Source organism: Engystomops pustulosus, chromosome 5 (assembly GCF_040894005.1).
Source record: "Engystomops pustulosus chromosome 5, aEngPut4.maternal, whole genome shotgun sequence".
Classification (NCBI taxonomy): Eukaryota; Metazoa; Chordata; class Amphibia; order Anura; family Leptodactylidae; genus Engystomops; species Engystomops pustulosus.
The window spans coordinates 1948250-1970178 of NC_092415.1; the positions used below are offsets into that span (position 1 = coordinate 1948250).

General features: G+C 45.5%; 1 protein-coding gene across 1 annotated transcript in view; it reads right to left on the reverse strand.

The window, feature by feature from the left end:
- Positions 1-8561: 8561 nt before the first annotated feature.
- The window catches only part of LOC140133908 (uncharacterized), a 44651-nt gene continuing 31283 nt past the window's right edge, over positions 8562-21929 (reverse strand). The window contains exons 3-4 of the mRNA XM_072154597.1: positions 17429-17548; positions 8562-9144 (exon numbers count right to left, since the gene is read on the reverse strand). Of these exons, the coding sequence (XP_072010698.1) occupies positions 8900-9144; positions 17429-17548 (365 nt within the window). The 3' untranslated portion in view covers positions 8562-8899. The remainder of the gene's footprint in view (positions 9145-17428; positions 17549-21929) is intronic.

The window sequence follows — 21929 nt, forward strand, 5'->3', positions numbered from 1 at the left end:
AGGAGTGAGGACCAGGAGAACAAGGACAAGGCAGGAGCATAGTCAGGTATAGACAGGTGTGAGGACCAGGAGAACAAGGACAAGGCAGGAGCATAGTCAGGTATAGACAGGAGTGAGGACCAGGAGAACAGGGACAAGGCAGGAGCATAGTCAGGTATAGACAGGAGTGAGGACCAGGAGGACAGGGACAAGGCAGGAGCATAGTCAGGTATAGAGAGGAGTGAGGACCAGGAGAACAGGGACAAGGCAGGAGAATAGTCAGGTATAGACAGGAGTGAGGACCAGGAGAACAAGGACAAGGCAGGAGCATAGTCAGGTATAGACAGGAGTAAGGACCAGGAGAACAGGGACAAGGCAGGAACATAGTCAGGTATAGAGAGGAGTGAGGACCAGGAGAACAAAGACAAGGCAGGAGCATAGTCAGGTATAGACAGGAGTGAGGACCAGGAGAACAAGGACAAGGCAGGAGCATAGTCAGGTATAGACAGGTGTGAGGACCAGGAGAACAAGGACAAGGCAGGAGCATAGTCAGGTATAGACAGGAGTGAGGACCAGGAGAACAGGGACAAGGCAGGAGCATAGTCAGGTATAGACAGGAGTGAGGACCAGGAGAACAAGGACAAAGCAGGAGCATAGTCAGGTATAGACAGGAGTGAGGACCAGGAGAACAGGGACAAGGCAGGAGCATAGTCAGGTATAGACAGGAGTGAGGACCAGGAGAACAGGGACAAGGCAGGAGCATAGTCAGGTATAGACAGGAGTGAGGACCAGGAGAACAGGGACAAGGCAGGAACATAGTCAGGTATAGACAGGAGTGAGGACCAGGAGAACAAGGACAAGGCAGGAGCATAGTCAGGTATAGACAGGAGTGAGGACCAGGAGAACAGGGACAAGGCAGGAGCATAGTCAGGTATAGACAGGAGTGAGGACCAGGAGGACAGGGACAAGGCAGGAGCATAGTCAGGTATAGAGAGGAGTGAGGACCAGGAGAACAGGGACAAGGCAGGAGAATAGTCAGGTATAGACAGGAGTGAGGACCAGGAGAACAAGGACAAGGCAGGAGCATAGTCAGGTATAGACAGGAGTAAGGACCAGGAGAACAGGGACAAGGCAGGAACATAGTCAGGTATAGAGAGGAGTGAGGACCAGGAGAACAAAGACAAGGCAGGAGCATAGTCAGGTATAGACAGGAGTGAGGACCAGGAGAACAAGGACAAGGCAGGAGCATAGTCAGGTATAGACAGGTGTGAGGACCAGGAGAACAAGGACAAGGCAGGAGCATAGTCAGGTATAGACAGGAGTGAGGACCAGGAGAACAAGGACAAGGCAGGAGCATAGTCAGGTATAGACAGGAGTGAGGACCAGGAGAACAGGGACAAGGCAGGAGCATAGTCAGTTATAGACAGGAGTGAGGACCAGGAGAACAGGGACAAGGCAGGAGCATAGTCAGGTATAGACAGGAGTGAGGACCAGGAGAACAAGGACAAGGCAGGAGCATAGTCAGGTATAGACAGGAGTAAGGACCAGGAGAACAGGGACAAAGCAGGAGCATAGTCAGGTATAGACAGGAGTGAGGACCAGGAGAACAGGGACAAGGCAGGAGCATAGTCAGGTATAGAGAGGAGTAAGTACCAGGCAGGAGCATAGTCAGGTATAGACAGGAGTGAGGACCAAGAGAACAGGGACAAGGCAGGAGCATAGTCAGGTATAGAGAGGAGTGAGCACCAGGAGAACAGGGACAAGGCAGGAGCATAGTCAGGTATAGACAGGAGTGAGGACCAGGCAGGAGCATAGTCAGGTATAGAGAGGAGTGAGCACCAGGAGAACAGGGACAAGGCAGGAGCATAGTCAGGTATAGACAGGAGTGAGGACAAGACAGGTGCATAGTCAGGTATAGACAGGAGTGAGGACCAGGAGAACAGGGACAAGGCAGGAGAATAGTCAGGTATAGACAGGAGTGAGGACCAGGAGAACAAGGACAAGGCAGGAGCATAGTCAGGTATAGACAGGAGTAAGGACCAGGAGAACAGGGACAAGGCAGGAACATAGTCAGGTATAGAGAGGAGTGAGGACCAGGAGAACAAGGACAAGGCAGGAGCATAGTCAGGTATAGACAGGAGTGAGGACCAGGAGAACTGGGACAAGGCAGGAGCATAGTCAGGTATAGACAGGAGTGAGGACCAGGAGAACAAGGACAAGGCAGGAGCATAGTCAGGTATAGACAGGTGTGAGGACCAGGCAGGAGCATAGTCAGGTATAGACAGGAGTGAGGACCAAGAGAACAGGGACAAGGCAGGAGCATAGTCAGGTATAGAGAGGAGTGAGCACCAGGAGAACAGGGACAAGGCAGGAGCATAGTCAGGTATAGACAGGAGTGAGGACCAGGCAGGAGCATAGTCAGGTATAGACAGGAGTGAGGACCAGGAGAACAGGGACAAGGCAGGAGCATAGTCAGGTATAGACAGGAGTGAGGACCAGGAGAACAGGGACAAGGCAGGAGAATAGTCAGGTATAGACAGGAGTAAGGACCAGGAGAACAGGGACAAGGCAGGAACATAGTCAGGTATAGAGAGGAGTGAGGACCAGGAGAACAAGGACAAGGCAGGAGCATAGTCAGGTATAGACAGGAGTGAGGACCAGGAGAACTGGGACAAGGCAGGAGCATAGTCAGGTATAGACAGGAGTGCGGACCAGAAGAACAAGGACAAGGCAGGAGCATAGTCAGGTATAGAGAGGAGTGAGGACCAGGAGAACAAGGACAAGGCAGGAGCATAGTCAGGTATAGACAGGAGTGAGGACCAGGAGAACAGGGACAAGGCAAGAGCATAGTCAGGTATAGACAGGAGTGAGGACCAGGAGAACAGGGACAAGGCAAGAGCATAGTCAGGTATAGACAGGAGTGAGGACCAGGCAGGAGCATAGTCAGGTATAGACAGGAGTGAGGACCAAGAGAACAGGGACAAGGCAGGAGCATAGTCAGGTATAGAGAGGAGTGAGGACCAGGAGAACAGGGACAAGGCAGGAGCATAGTCAGGTATAGACAGGAGTGAGGACCAGGAGAACAGGGACAAGGCAGGAACATAGTCAGGTATAGAGAGGAGTGAGGACCAGGAGAACAAGGACAAGGCAGGAGCATAGTCAGGTATAGACAGGAGTAAGGACCAGGAGAACAGAACAAGGCAGGAGCATAGTCAGGTATAGACAGGAGTAAGGACCAGGAGAACAGGGACAAGGCAGGAGCATAGTCAGGTATAGAGAGGAGTGAGGACCAGGAGAACAAGGACAAGGCAGGAGCATAGTCAGGTATAGACAGAAGTGAGGACCAGGAGGACAAGGACAAGGCAGGAGCATAGTCAGGTATAGACTGGAGTGAGGACCAGGAGAACAGGGACAAGGCAGGAGCATAGTCAGGTATAGACAGGAGTGAGGACCAGGAGAACAGGGACAAGGCAGGAGCATAGTCAGGTATAGACAGGAGTGAGGACCAGGAGAACAAGGACAAGGCAGGAGCATAGTCACGTATAGACAGGAGTGAGGACCAGGAGAACAGGGACAAGGCAGGAGCATAGTCAGGTATAGACAGGAGTGAGGACCAGGAGAACAGGGACAAGGCAGGAGCATAGTCAGGTATAGAGAGGAGTAAGGACCAGGAGAACAAGGACAAGGCAGGAGCATAGTCAGGTATAGACAGGAGTGAGGACAAGGAGAACAGGGACAAGGCAGGAGCATAGTCAGGTATAGACAGGGGTGAGGACCAGGAGAACAGGGACAAGGCAGGAGCATAGTCAGGTATAGACAGCAGTGAGGACCAGGAGAACAGGGACAAGGCAGGAGCATAGTCAGGTATAGACAGGAGTGAGGACCAGGAGAACAGGGACAAGGCAGGAGAATAGTCAGGTATAGACAGGAGTGAGGACCAGGAGAACAAGGACAAGGCAGGAGCATAGTCAGGTATAGACAGGAGTGAGGACCAGGAGGACAGGGACAAGGCAGGAGCATAGTCAGGTATAGACAGGAGTGAGGACCAGGAAAACAGGGACAAGGCAGGAGCATAGTCAGGTATAGACAGGAGTGAGAACCAGGAGAACAGGGACAAGGCAGGAGCATAGTCAGGTATAGACAGGAGTGAGGACCAGGAGAACAGGGACAAGGCAGGAGCATAGTCAGGTATAGAGAGGAGTAAGGACCAGGAGAACAAGGACAAGGCAGAAGCATAGTCAGGTATAGACAGGAGTGAGGACAAGGAGAACAGGGACAAGGCAGGAGCATAGTCAGGTATAGACAGGAGAGAGGACCAGGAGAACAAGGACAAGGCAGGAGCATAGTCAGGTATAGACAGGAGTGAGGACCAGGAGAACAAGGACAAGGCAGGAGCATAGTCAGGTATAGACAGGAGTGAGGACCAGGAGAACAAGGACAAGGCAGGAGCATAGTCAGGTATAGACAGGAGTGAGGACCAGGAGAACAGGGACAAGGCAGGAGCATAGTCAGGTATAGACAGGAGTGAGGACCAGGAGAACAAGGACAAGGCAGGAGCATAGTCAGGTATAGACAGGAGTGAGGACCAGGAGAACAGGGACAAGGCAGGAGCATAGTCAGGTATAGACAGGAGTGAGGACCAGGAGAACAGGGACAAGGCAGGAGCATAGTCAGGTATAGAGAGGAGTGAGGACCAGGCGAACAAGGACAAGGCAGGAGAATAGTCAGGTATAGACAGGAGTGAGGACCAGGAGAACAGGGACAAGGCAGGAGCATAGTCAGGTATAGACAGGAGTGAGGACCAGGAGAACAGGGACAAGGCAGGAGAATAGTCAGGTATAGACAGGAGTGAGGACCAGGAGAACAAGGACAAGGCAGGAGCATAGTCAGGTATAGACAGGAGTGAGGACCAGGAGAACAGGGACAAGGCAGGAGAATAGTCAGGTATAGACAGGAGTGAGGACCAAGAGAACAGGGACAAGGCAGGAACATAGTCAGGTATAGACAGGAGTGAGGACCAGGAGAACAAGGACAAGGCAGGAGCATAGTCAGGTATAGACAGGAGTGAGAACCAGGAGAACAAGGACAAGGCAGGAGCATAGTCAGGTATAGACAGGAGTGAGGACCAGGAGGACAGGGACAAGGCAGGAGCATAGTCAGGTATAGACAGGAGTGAGGACAAGGAGAACAGGGACAAGGCAGGAGCATAGTCAGGTATAGACAGGCGTGAGGACCAGGAGAACAAGGACAAGGCAGGAGCATAGTCAGGTATAGAGAGGAGTGAGGACCAGGAGAACAGGGACAAGGCAGGAGCATAGTCAGGTATAGACAGGAGTGAGAACCAGGAGAACAGGGACAAGGCAGGAGCATAGTCAGGTATAGACAGGAGTGAGGACCAGGAGAACAGGGACAAGGCAGGAGCATAGTCAGGTATAGAGAGGAGTAAGGACCAGGAGAACAAGGACAAGGCAGAAGCATAGTCAGGTATAGACAGGAGTGAGGACAAGGAGAACAGGGACAAGGCAGGAGCATAGTCAGGTATAGACAGGAGAGAGGACCAGGAGAACAAGGACAAGGCAGGAGCATAGTCAGGTATAGACAGGAGTGAGGACCAGGAGAACAAGGACAAGGCAGGAGCATAGTCAGGTATAGACAGGAGTGAGGACCAGGAGAACAAGGACAAGGCAGGAGCATAGTCAGGTATAGACAGGAGTGAGGACCAGGAGAACAGGGACAAGGCAGGAGCATAGTCAGGTATAGACAGGAGTGAGGACCAGGAGAACAAGGACAAGGCAGGAGCATAGTCAGGTATAGACAGGAGTGAGGACCAGGAGAACAGGGACAAGGCAGGAGCATAGTCAGGTATAGACAGGAGTGAGGACCAGGAGAACAGGGACAAGGCAGGAGCATAGTCAGGTATAGAGAGGAGTGAGGACCAGGCGAACAAGGACAAGGCAGGAGAATAGTCAGGTATAGACAGGAGTGAGGACCAGGAGAACAGGGACAAGGCAGGAGCATAGTCAGGTATAGACAGGAGTGAGGACCAGGAGAACAGGGACAAGGCAGGAGAATAGTCAGGTATAGACAGGAGTGAGGACCAAGAGAACAGGGACAAGGCAGGAACATAGTCAGGTATAGACAGGAGTGAGGACCAGGAGAACAAGGACAAGGCAGGAGCATAGTCAGGTATAGACAGGAGTGAGAACCAGGAGAACAAGGACAAGGCAGGAGCATAGTCAGGTATAGACAGGAGTGAGGACCAGGAGGACAGGGACAAGGCAGGAGCATAGTCAGGTATAGACAGGAGTGAGGACAAGGAGAACAGGGACAAGGCAGGAGCATAGTCAGGTATAGACAGGCGTGAGGACCAGGAGAACAAGGACAAGGCAGGAGCATAGTCAGGTATAGAGAGGAGTGAGGACCAGGAGAACAGGGACAAGGCAGGAGCATAGTCAGGTATAGACAGGAGTGAGGACCAGGAGAACAGGGACAAGACAGAAGCATAGTCAGGTATAGACAGGAGTGAGGACCAGGAGAACAGGGACAAGGCAGGAGCATAGTCAGGTATAGACAGGAGTAAGGACCAGGAGAACAAGGACAAGGCAGGAGCATAGTCAGGTATAGACAGGAGTGAGGACCAGGAGAACAAGGACAAGGCAGGAGCATAGTCAGGTATAGACAGGAGAGAGGACCAGGAGAACAGGGACAAGGCAGGAGCATAGTCAGGTATAGACAGGAGTGAGGACCAGGAGAACAAGGACAAGGCAGGAGCATAGTCAGGTATAGACAGGAGTGAGGACCAGGAGAACAGGGACAACCTGGATGAATTGTAATGTCCTCGATTTGGGACATTACTAAATTTATTCTTGGCGTTTTTGACAAAGGGACCTATTGGGACTTATCACCCCACTGGGTTCTTAATTCAGGGAATTGGCCTTCCTTTACATTTCCAGGATCCATAGTCCTATATTTGCGCCTCTTTGCTAGACTTATGGTATAACACAAGCACCACGTGGTGAGAACGCAGAATGCACATTATTCATATGTCTGTCTGTAACCTAAGGGTTAAATGGTTATTATGGAAGTAATGTTTGTCATTTTCTGAGGTATAGCGGGCTGTGATAGGCTGGCAAGGCACTTCTACCGTTCTGGGTCATTGGGGCAGATTTACTTACCCGATTCACTAACATCGTGCGTCCGACCTCCTTCCTGTGTCGCTGCTGCGCTGAGGTCCCCGGAGTTCACCTGTTTCTTCCTGGTGCATGTGAGTGCTGATCTTGCGACACATTTCTTCTTTTAAATTCTGCGGTTTGTCCGAATATGTAGAGTTGTCCGACGGCCACACCCCCAATTTCTATCGTATGCAAACCGGCACTGATGCGCTAAAATCCGATCGCGAGCACCAAAATCCCGGGGCAATTCGGTGCAAAACGGAAATATTCTGGATACCCGACGAAAATGCGTTTGACGGACCCTTAGTAAATGACCCCCATTGTCTTATGACGTTTTTGAGCTACAAACATCCAAAAGATCACATTGCTGATGTCCTGATGCTGATGCAGCTCCCTGCAGATGGGTGCCAGGCTAGCTGACCACAGGTCCTGGGTAAGGTCCTATACTATTCCTGTTATCCTAATTATTTTATATAACCAAAACGGCAGAAATATATTCAGGGGCAGCCACAAAACAAGACCAGGAGTGACACTAAAATACCAGGCAAGATGTCCAAGCAGCAGGTCAGAGGTTAGGACTATAAGTATCCCTGGATCTTGTCACCCCCATGCTCCTGTATAGCAATGGGGGCTGTGGGTTTAGGGCTCATTCAGACAAACATTTTTGAGGTCCGTATGATATTCGTTTTTTATGCCATTGATTCCTGGGGGTGTTTTCACACATCATATTTTTTTCATGGGTTTACAGCAGCTTGCACTAATTTTTTCTCGATTGCGGATCACGGACCTCCAAAAATGGACACCATTCGGGCGATATCCATATGCAGGCTGTTTGGTTAAATGTTGTCAGGCAACCAACTGGACCGAGCAGAATCAGTTTTTCATGCCAATGTGACAAAGATGGATGCGGATACAATATGGACTGAACCCGGACACCACACGTGTGAATTTTTGCGGATGCACAGCAGACACGGCGGTCTGAATGGCGTATTACCCAGTGCTCCGAGCAGTAATGGTGTCAGGAGTCAGAACAGCCGGACCTGGAGCAACATTGAAAGTGCCATGAAGAACGTCAAACCAAAAAGGAAGAAAGACCCAAGAGGCAGGACAAGGAGTATTACTGTATGTACTGACTATTCACGGAGCAGCACACAGGTGGGGTCCAATATAACCACAAGTCAGGGCCAAAGCTACAACCACCAGCACCAGCACCAGTATCCAACCAGCAACAGACACATTGGAGGGAGCAGTGTCACAAGTACTAAGGGGAGTATAGGCTGAGAAAGCAGGAGTGCACCCCCCATGTACCCCTGGAGTGATGGTGGGGGTTGGTTTTGTAGTATTCAGTCACCAATATAACCAATGCACAATGTTTCATTTATAAATATGTTTTTATTAAAATGTATCGATATATACAGAGTGAATGTAAAGAAGTGGGGAATGTCTGCAGGGTCTCCAGCGGGTCTGCAGGGGGTCCGCACGGTCTCCAGGGGGTCTGCAGGGGTCTCCAGGGGGTCTGCAGGGGGTCTGCAGGGGTCTCCAGGGGGTCCGCACGGTCTCCAGGGGGTCCGCACGGTCTCCAGGGGGTCCGCACGGTCTCCAGGGGGTCTGCAAGGGTCTCCAGGGGGTCTGCAAGGGTCTCCAGGGGTCTGCAGGGTCTACCTGGGATTCAGGTCACTGACCGTCAATACCATGGCCACGGTAGACTGTGGATTCAGCAGAACCTCCCAGCGCCCCGGACCCCAGGACTACATGAAGAGTCTGAGGCAGAGTGTGGCCAGGCTGGGGAGGAGTCCTCTGTAGACCCCGCTCCTCATTATACTGGGGGAGTCACCGGAGGTGAGATTGCTGAACACTTCATACAGGTTATTACACAGGTTCTCCTGGCAGCAGTAGACTGAATGTTGGGCCCCCAGGGAGTTGGGATCACTCTGAAAGCAGCTGGAAGCACAGTCTCTGGTCACCAACTCATCTCCAGATATAAAAGGATAACCTGCAAAATAAGACAACTATGAGATAGAGGACATGGAAGAGGACATGGAAGAGGACACGGAAGAGAACACGGAAGAGAACATGGCAGAGGACATGGAAGAGAACATGGCACAGGACATGGAAGAGGACATGGAAGAGGACATGGAAGAGGACATGGAAGAGCACATGGAAGAGGACACGGAAGAGAACACGGAAGAGGACACGGAAGAGGACACGGAAGAGGACACGGAAGAGGACACGGAAGAGGACACGGAAGAGGACACGGAAGAGGACACGGAAGAGGACACGGAAGAGGACACGGAAGAGGACACGGAAGAGGACACGGAAGAGGACACGGAAGAGGACATGGAAGAGGACATGGCAAAGGACATGGCAGAGGACATGGCAGAGGACATGGAAGAGGACATGGAAGAGGACATGGAAGAGGACATGGAAGAGGACATGGAAGAATACATGGCAGAGGACATGGAAGAGGACAGGGAAGAGAACATGGAAGAATACATGGCAGAGGACATGGAAGAGGACATGGAAGAGGACATGGAAGAATACATGGCAGAGGACATGGAAGAGGACATGGAAGAGGACATGGAAGAGGACATGGAAGAGGACATGGCAGTGGACATGGAAGAGGACATGGCAGTGGACATGGAAGAGGACAGGGAAGAGAACATGGAAGAGAACATGGAAGAGAACATGGAAGAGAACATGGAAGAAGACATGGAAGAGGACATGGAAGAGGACATGGAAGAGGACATGGAAGAGGACAAGGAAGAGGACATGGAAGAGGACATGGAAGAGGACATGGAAGAGGACAAGATAAAGGACATGGCAGAGTACATGGTAGAGGCAATCGTAGAGTCCATGATAGAAGGATAGATCACTACCTACAGATTATACACCACCACTAGGGGGAGATCACTACATACACATTATACACCACCACTAGGAGGAGATCACTACATACACATTATACACCACCACTAGGGGGAGCTCACTACATACAGATTATACCCAACCACTAGGAGGAGATCACTACATACAGATTATACACCACCACTAGGAGGAGATCACTACATACAGATTATACACCACCACAAGGGGGAGATCACTACATACACATTATACACCACCACTAGGGGGAGATCACTACATACAGATTATACACCACCACTAGGGGGGGATCACTACATACAGATTATACACCACCACTAGGAGGAGATCACTACCTACAGATTATACACCACCACTAGGAGGAGATCACTACATACAGATTATACACCACCACTAGGAGGAGCTCACTACATACAGATTATACACCACCACTAGGAGGAGAACACTACATATAGATTATACACCACCACTAGGGGGAGATCACTACATACACATTATACACCACCACTAGGGGGAGATCACTACATACAGATTATACATCACCACTAGGGGGAGATCACTACATACACATTATACACCACCACTAGGGGGAGATCACTACATACAGATTATACACCACCACTAGGAGGAGATCACTACATACACATTATACACCACCATTAGGGGGAGATAACTACATACAGATTATACACCATCACTAGGAGGAGATCACTACATACAGATTATACACCACCACTAGGGGGAGATCACTACATACACATTATACACCACCACTAGGGGGAGATAACTACATACAGATTATACACCACCACTAGGAGGAGATCACTACATACAGATTATACACCACCACTAGGGGGAGATCACTACATACACATTATACACCACCACTAGGGGGAGATAACTACATACAGATTATACACCACCACTAGGGGGAGATCACTACATACAGATTATACACCACCACTAGGGGGAGATCACTACATACACATTATACACCATCACTAGGGGGAGATCACTACATACAGATTATACACCACCACTAGGGGGAGATCACTACATACAGATTATACACCACCACTAGTTGGAGGTCACTGCATACACATTATACACCACCACTAGGAGGAAATCACTACATACACATTATACACCACCACTAGGGGGAGATCACTACATACAGATTATACTCCACCACTAGGAGGAGATCACTACATACAGATTATACACCACCACTAGGGGGAGATCACTACATACACATTATACACCACCACTAGGGGGAGATAACTACATACAGATTATACACCACCACTAGGGGGAGATCACTACATACAGATTATACATCACCACTAGGGAGAGATCACTACATACACATTATACACCATCACTAGGGGGAGATCACTACATACAGATTATACACCACCACTAGGGGGAGATCACTACATACAGATTATACACCACCACTAGGAGGAGATCACTACATACACATTATACACCACCACTAGGGGGAGATAACTACATACAGATTATACACCACCACTAGGAGGAGATCACTACATACAGATTATACACCACCACTAGGGGGAGATCACTGCATACACATTATACACCACCACTAGGAGGAAATCACTACATACACATTATACACCATCACTAGGAGGAGCTCACTACATACAGATTATACACCACCACTAGGAGGAGATCACTTCATACACATTATACACCACCACTAGGGGGAGATCACTACATACAGATTATACACCACCACTAGGGAGAGATCACTACATACACATTATACACCACCACTAGGGGGAGCTCACTGCATACACATTATACACCACCACTAGGGAGAGATCACTACATACAGATTATACACCACCACTAGGGGGAGAACACTACATACAGATTATACACCACCACTAGGAGGAGCTCACTACATACAGATTATACACCACCACTAGGAGGAGATAACTACATACAGATTATACACCACCACTAGGAGGAGATCACTACATACAGATTATACAGCACCACTAGGAGGAGATCACTACATACAGATTATACACCACCACTAGGAGGAGATCACTACATACACATTATACACCACCACTAGGGAGAGATCACTACATACAGATTATACACCACCACTAGGGAGAGATCACTACATACAGATTATACACCACCACTAGGGGGAGATCACTACATACAGATTATACACCACCACTAGGAGGAGATCACTACATACACATTATACACCACCACTAGGAGGAGATCACTACATACATATTATACACCACCACTAGGAGAAGATCACTACATACACATTATACACCACCACTAGGGGGAGCTCACTACATACACATTATACACCACCACTAGGGGGAGATCACTACATACACATTATACACCACCACTAGGGGGAGATAACTACATGCAGATTATACACCACCACTAGGAGGAGATCACTACATACACATTATACACCACCACTAGGGGGAGATCACTACATACACATTATACACCACCACTAGGGGGAGATCACTACATACAGATTATACACCACCACTAGGAGGAGATCACTACATACACATTATACACCACCACTAGGGGGAGATAACTACATGCAGATTATACACCACCACTAGGAGGAGATCACTACATACACATTATACACCACCACTAGGGGAAGATCACTACATACAGATTATACACCACCACTAGGGGGAGATCACTACATACACATTATACACCACCACTAGGAGGAGATCACTACATACAGATTATACACCACCACTAGGGGGAGATCACTACATACACATTATACACCACCACTAGGGGGAGATCACTACATACAGATTATACACCACCACTAGGGGGAGATCACTATATACACATTATACACCACCACTAGGGGGAGATCACTACATACAGATTATACACCACCACTAGGGGGAGATCACTATATACACATTATACACCACCACTAGAGGGAGATCACTACATACAGATTATACACCACCACTAGGGGGAGATCACTACATACACATTATACACCACCACTAGGGGGAGATCACTACATACAGATTATACACCACCACTAGGGGGAGATCACTACATACACATTATACACCACCACTAGGAGGAGCTCACTACATACACATTATACACCACCACTAGGGGGAGATCACTACATACACATTATACACCACCACTAGGGGGAGATCACTACATACAGATTATACACCACCACTAGGGGGAGATCACTACATACACATTATACACCACCACTATGGGGAGATCACTACATACAGATTATACACCACCACTAGGGGGAGATCACTACATACACATTATACACCACCACTAGGGGGAAATCACTACATACGGATTATACAGCACCACTAGGAGGAGATCACTACATACAGATTATACACCACCACTAAGGGGAGATCACTACATACAGATTGTACACCACCACTAAGGGGAGATCACTACATACAGATTATACACAGCCACTAGGGGGAGATCACTACATACAGATTATACACCACCACTAGGAGGAGATCACTACATACAGATTATACACCACCACTAGGAGGAGATCACTACATACAGATTATACACCACCACTAGGGGGAGATCACTACATACACATTATACACCACCACTAGGAGGAGATCACTACATACACATTATACACCACCACTAGGAGGAGATCACTACATACAGATTGTACACCACCACTAAGGGGAGATCACTACATACACATTATACACCACCACTAGGAGGAGATCACTACATACAGATTATACACCACCACTAGGAGGAGATCACTACATACACATTATACACCACCACTAGGGGGAGATCACTACATACACATTATACACCACCACTAGGAGGAGATCACTACATACAGATTATACACAGCCACTAGGGGGAGATCACTACATACAGATTATACACCACCACTAGGAGGAGATCACTACATACAGATTATACACCACCACTAGGAGGAGATCACTACATACAGATTATACACCACCACTAAGGGGAGATCACTACTTACAGATTATACACAGCCACTAGGGGGAGATCACTACATACAGATTATACACCACCACTAGGAGGAGATCAGTACATACAGATTATACACCACCACTAGGAGGAGATCAGTACATACAGATTATACACCACCACTAGGAGGAGATCACTACATACACATTATACACCACCACTAGGAGGAGATCACTACATACACATTATACACCACCACTAGGAGGAGATCACTACATACACATTATACACCACCACTAGGAGGAGATCACTACATACACATTATACACCACCACTAGGGGGAGATCACTACATACACATTATACACCACCACTAGGAGGAGATCACTACATACAGATTATACACCACCACTAGGGGGAGATCAGTACATACACATTATACACCACCACTAGGGGGAGATCACTACATACAGATGATACACCACCACTAGGGGGAGATCACTACATACACATTATACACAACCACTAGGGGGAGCTCAATACATACAGATTATACACCAACACGAGGGGGAGATCACTACATACAAATTATACACAACCACTAGGGGGAGATCACTACATAAAGATTAATACCCCACCACTAGGGGGGGATCACTACATACAGATTATACACCACCACTAGGAAGAGATCACTACATACAGATTATACACCACCACTAGGGGGAGATCACTACATACAGATTATACACTACCACTAGGGGGAGATCACTACATACAGATTATACACCACCACTAGGGGGAGATCACTACATACAGATTATACACCACCACTAGGGGGAGATCACTACATACACATTATACATAACCACTAGGGGGAGCTCTCTACATAAAGATAATACACAACCACTTGGGGCAGATCACTACATACAGATTATACACCACCACTAGGGGGAGATCACTACATACACATTATACATAACCACTAGGGGGAGATCACTACATACAGATTATACACCACCACTAGGAGGAGATCACTACATACACATTATACACCACCACTAGGAGGAGCTCCCTACATACAGATTATACACCACCACTAGGGGGAGATCACTACATACAGATTATACACCACCACTATGGGGAGATCACTACATACAGATTATACACCACCACTAGGGGGAGCTCACTACATACACATTATACACCACCACTAGGAGGAGATCACTACATACAGATTATACACCACCACTAGGGGCAGATCACTACATACAGATTATACAGCACCACTAAGAGGAGATCACTACATACAGATTATACACCACCACTAAGAGGAGATCACTACATACAGATTATACACCACCACTAGGGGGAGATCACTACATACAGATTATACACCACGCCTAGGGGGAGCTCACTACATACAGATTATACACCACCACTAGGGGGAGATCACTACATACACATTATACACAACCACTAGGGGGAGCTCTCTACATACAGATTATACCCAACCACTTGGGGGAGATCACTACATACACATTATACACCACCACTAAGGGGAGATCACTACATACGGATTATACACAGCCACTAGGAGGAGATCACTACATACAGATTATACACCACCACTAGGGGGAGATCAATACATACAGATTATACACCACCATTAGGGGGAGATCACTACATATAGATAATACACCACCACTAGGGGGAGATCACTACACACAGATTATACACCACCAATAGGGGGAGATCACTACATACACATTATACACAACCACTAGGGGGAGCTCAATACATACAGATTATTCACCAACACTAGGGGGAGATCACTACATACAGATTATACACCACCACTAGGGGGAGATCACTACATACAGATTAATACCCCACCACTAGGGGGGGGATCACTACATACAGATTATACACCACCACTAGGGGGAGCTCACTACATACACATTATACACCACCACTAGGAGGAGATCACTACATACAGATTATACACCACCACTAGGGGCAGATCACTACATACAGATTATACAGCACCACTAGGGGGAGCTCACTACATACAGATTATACACCACCACTAGGGGGAGCTCACTACATACAGATTATACACCACCACTAGGAGGAGATCACTACATACAGATTATACACCACCACTAGGGGGAGATCACTACATACACATTATACACCACCACTAGGAGGAGATCACTACATACACATTATACACCACCACTAGGGGAGCTCACTACATACACATTATACACCACCACTAGGGGGAGATCACTACATACACATTATACACCACCACTAGGAGGATATCACTACATACAGATTATACACCACCACTAGGGGGAGATCACTACATACAGATTATACACCACCACTAGGAGGAGATCACTACATACAGATTATACACCACCACTAGGGGGAGCTCACTACATACACATTATACACCACCACTAGGGGGAGATCACTACATACACATTATACACCACCACTAGGGGGAGATCACTACATACACATTATACACCACCACTAGGAGGATATCACTACATACAGATTATACACCACCACTAGGGGGAGATCACTACATACACATTATACACCACCACTAGGAGGAGATCACTACATACACATTATACACCACCACTAGGAGGATATCACTACATACAGATTATACACCACCACTAGGGGGAGATCACTACATACAGATTATACACCACCACTAGGAGGAGATCACTACATACAGATTATACACCACCACTAGGAGGAGATCTCTACATACAGATTATACACCACCACTAGGGGGAGATCACTACATACAGATTATACACCACCACTAGGGGGAGATCACTACATACAGATTATACACCACCACTAGGAGGAGATCACTACATACAGATTATACACATCTACTAGGGGGAGATCACTACATACACATTATACACCACCACTAGGGGGAGATCACTACATACAATGTTTTACATCAAGCCTCTCCTGAAATATTCTGTGCTGCTGTGAAACCTTGAAACCTTGCTTCTTCCCTTGCACAATTTACAGTCTGAGCCCCCCACAGGTGCAGAGCTTGTGTTTTCTGTGCTGCTCTTACTTTCTACTTTCACTTGTCTCTGGATTCCAGGCTGATTGCTGTCAGTGAATGAGAATAATTAACAAGTAACTGGATACATTGTAACATGTAACTATTAGGAGAGATCAGCGCTGCTCATGGGTTCAGCTCACAGAGCATTGTCTAGATATCTTTCAATGTCTACACTCACTGACAGCAAGCAGATCTATCCAAGTAGCCACAAACTGTCACAGAAAGTTTAGTAGAAAGTTCTAGAACATCCCCTTCTCTGCACCAATACTTGTACTCACCGGTGTTAGGACTGAGGGTCATCGTCTTGCAGCCTTTGGCGTCTGCCGGACAATCCCGGATGAGATTACAGTTCTGGACCTGAGTCGCTTCATAGCAGAAATAACACTGAAGACCACGAGCTGCACGAGACAAGAAGGAGGAGGATTCACAAGGAAAGCAGAGGAACAGCACAACAACAATATCAGAGGAGGGAGTAGTATAGTAGTTATATCTCTGTACATAGGGGGCAGTATTATAGTAGTTATATTCCTGTACATAGGGGGCAGTATTATAGTAGTTGTATTCTTGTACATAGGGGGCAGTATTATAGTAGTTATATTCCTGTACATAGGGGCAGTATTATAGTAGTTATATTCCTGTACATAGGGGGAGTATTATAGCAGTTATATTCCTGTACATAGGGGGCAGTATTATAGTAGTTATATTCTTGTACATAGGGGCAGTATTATAGTAGTTATATTCTTGTACATAGGGGCAGTATTATAGTAGTTATATTCCTGTACATAGGGGGCAGTATTATAGTAGTTATATTCCTGTACATAGGGGGCAGTATTATAGTAGTTATATTCCTGTACATAGGGGGCAGTATTATAGTAGTTATATTCCTGTACATAGGGGGCAGTATTATAGTAGTTATATTCCTGTACATAGAGGGCAGTATTATAGTAGTTATATTCCCTTACATAGGGGGCAGTATTATAGTAGTTATATTCCCGTACATAGGGGGCAGTATTCTAGTAGTTATATTCCTGTACATAGGGGGCAGTATTCTAGTAGTTATATTCCTGTACATAGGGGGCAGTATTCTAGTAGTTATATTCCTGTACATAGGGGGCAGTATTATAGTAGTTATATTCCTGTACATAGGGGGCAGTATTCTAGTAGTTATATTCCTGTACATAGGGGGCAGTATTCTAGTAGTTATCATCCTGTACATAGGGGGCAGTATTATAGTAGTTATATTCCTGTACATAGGGGGCAGTATTATAGTAGTTATATTCTTGTACATAGGGGGCAGTATTATAGTAGTTATATTCTTGTACATAGGGGGCAGTATTATAGTAGTTATATTCTTGTACATAGGGGGCAGTATTATAGTAGTTATATTCTTGTACATAGGGGGCAGTATTATAGTAGTTATATTCTTGTACATAGGGGGCAGTATTATAGTAGTTATATTCTTGTACATAGGGGGCAGTATTATAGCAGTTATATTCCTGTACATAGGGGGCAGTATTCTAGTAGTTATATTCCTGTACATAGGGGGCAGTATTCTAGTAGTTATATTCCTGTACATAGGGGGCAGTATTCTAGTAGTTATCTTCCTGTACATAGGGGGCAGTATTCTAGTAGTTATCTTCCTGTACATAGGGGGCAGTATTATAGTAGTTATCTTCCTGTACATAGGGGGCAGTATTATAGTAGTTATCTTCCTGTACATAGGGGGCAGTATTATAGTAGTTATCTTCCTGTACATAGGGGGCAGTATTATAGTAGTTATATTCCTGTACATAGGGGGCAGTATTATAGTAGTTATATTCTTGTACATAGGGGGCAGTATTATAGTAGTTATATTCTTGTACATAGGGGGCAGTATTATAGTAGTTATATTCTTGTACATAGGGGGCAGTATTATAGTAGTTATATTCTTGTACATAGGGGGCAGTATTATAGTAGTTATATTCTTGTACATAGGGGGCAGTATTATAGTAGTTATATTCTTGTACATAGGGGGCAGTATTATAGTAGTTATATTCCTGTACATAGGGGGCAGTATTATAGTAGTTATATTCCTGTACATAGGGGGCAGTATTATAGTAGTTATATTCCTGTACATAGGGGGCAGTATTATAGTAGTTATATTCCTGTGCATAGGGGGCAGTATTATAGTAGTTATATTCCTGTACATAGGGGGCAGTATTATAGTAGAAATATTCCCTTACATAGGGGGCAGTATTCTAGTAGTTATATTCCTGTACATAGGGGGCAGTATTCTAGTAGTTATATTCCTGTACATAGGGGGCATGATTCTAGTAGTTATATTCCTGTACATAGGGGGCAGTATTCTAGTAGTTATATTCCTGTACATAGGGGGCAGTATTATAGTAGTTATATTCTTGTACATAGGGGGCAGTATTATAGTAGTTATATTCCTGTACATAGGGGGCAGTATTATAAGAGTTATATTCCTGTACATAGGGGGCAGTATTATAGTAGTTATATTCCTGTACATAGGGGGCAGTATTATAAGAGTTATATTCCTGTACATAGGGGGCAGTATTATAGTAGTTATATTCCTGTACATAGGGGGCAGTATTATAGTAGTTATATTCCTGTACATAGGGAGCAGTATTATAGTAGTTATATTCCTGTACATAGGGGCAGTATTATAGTAGTTATATTCCTGTACATAGGGGTCAGTATTATAGTAGTTATATTATTGTACATAGGGGGCAGTATTATAGTAGTTATATTCTTGTACATAGGGGTCAGTATTATAGTAGTTATATTCCTGTACATAGTGGGCAGTATTATAGTAGTTATATTCCTGTACATAGGGGGCAGTATTATAGTATTTATATTCCTGTACATAGGGGGCAGTATTATAGTAGTTATATTCCTGTACATAGGGGGCAGTATTATAGTAGTTATATTCCTGTACATAGGGGGCAGTATTATAGTAGTTATATTCTTGTACATAGGGGTCAGTATTATAGTAGTTATATTCCTGTACATAGTGGGCAGTATTATAGTAGTTATATTATTGTACATAGGGGGCAGTATTATAGTAGTTATATTATTGTACATAGGGGTCAGTATTATAGTAGTTATATTCTTGTACATAGGGGGCAGTATTATAGTAGTTATATTCCTGTACATAGGGGGCAGTATTATAGTAGTTATATTCCTGTACATAGGGGGCAGTATTATAGTAGTTATATTCTTGTACATAGTGGGCTGTATTATAGTAGTTATATTCCTGTACATAGGGGGCAGTATTATAGTAGTTATATTCCTGTACATAGGGGGCAGTATTATAGTAGTTATATTATTGTACATAGGGGGCAGTATTATAGTAGTTATATTCTTGTACATAGGGGGCAGTATTATAGTAGTTATATTCCTGTACATAGGGGGCAGTATTATAGTAGTTATATTCCTGTACATAGGGGGCAGTATTATAGTAGTTATATTCTTGTACATAGTGGGCTGTATTATAGTAGTTATATTCCTGTACATAGGGGGCAGTATTATAGTAGTTATATTCCTGTACATAGGGGGCAGTATTATAGTAGTTATATTATTGTACATAGGGGTCAGTATTATAGTAGTTATATTATTGTACATAGGGGGCAGTATTATAGTTGTTATATTCTTGTACATAGGGGGCAGTATTATAGTTGTTATATTCCTGTACATAGGGGGCAGTATTATAGTAGTTATATTCCTGTACATAGGGAGCAGTACTATAGTAGTTATATCCCTGTACATAGGGGGCAGTATTATAGTAGTTATATTCCTGTACATAGGGGGCAGTATTATAGTAGTTATATTCCTGTACATAGGGGGCAGTATTATAGTAGTTATATTCTTGTACATAGGGGGCAGTATTATAGTAGTTATATTCCTGTACATAGGGGGCAGTATTATAGTAGTTATATTCCTGTACATAGGGGGCAGTATTATAGTAGTTATATTCCTGTACATAGGGGGCAGTATTATAGTAGTTATATTCTTGTACATAGGGGGCAGTATTATAGTAGTTATATTCCTGTACATAGGGGGCAGTATTATAAGAGTTATATTCCTGTACATAGGGGGCAGTATTATAGTAGTTATATTCCTGTACATAGGGGGCAGTATTATAGTAGTTATATTCCTGTACATAGGGGGCAGTATTATAGTAGTTATATCCCTGTACATAGGGGGCAGTATTATAGTAGTTATATTCCTGTACATAGGGGGCAGTATTATAGTAGTTATATTCCTGTACATAGGGGGCAGTATTATAGTAGTTATATTCCTGTACATAGGGGCAGTATTATAGTAGTTATATTCCTGTACATAGGGGCAGTATTATAGTAGTTATATTCCTGTACATAGGGGCAGTATTATAGTAGTTATATTCCTGTACATAGGGGTCAGTATTATAGTAGTTATATTATTGTACATAGGGGGCAGTATTATAGTAGTTATATTCTTGTACATAGGGGTCAGTATTATAGTAGTTATATTCCTGTACATAGTGGGCAGTATTATAGTAGTTATATTCCTGTACATAGGGGGCAGTATTATAGTATTTATATTCCTGTACATAGGGGGCAGTATTATAGTAGTTATATTCCTGTACATAGGGGGCAGTATTATAGTAGTTATATTCCTGTACATAGGGGGCAGTATTATAGTAGTTATATTCTTGTACATAGGGGTCAGTATTATAGTAGTTATATTCCTGTACATAGTGGGCAGTATTATAGTAGTTATATTATTGTACATAGG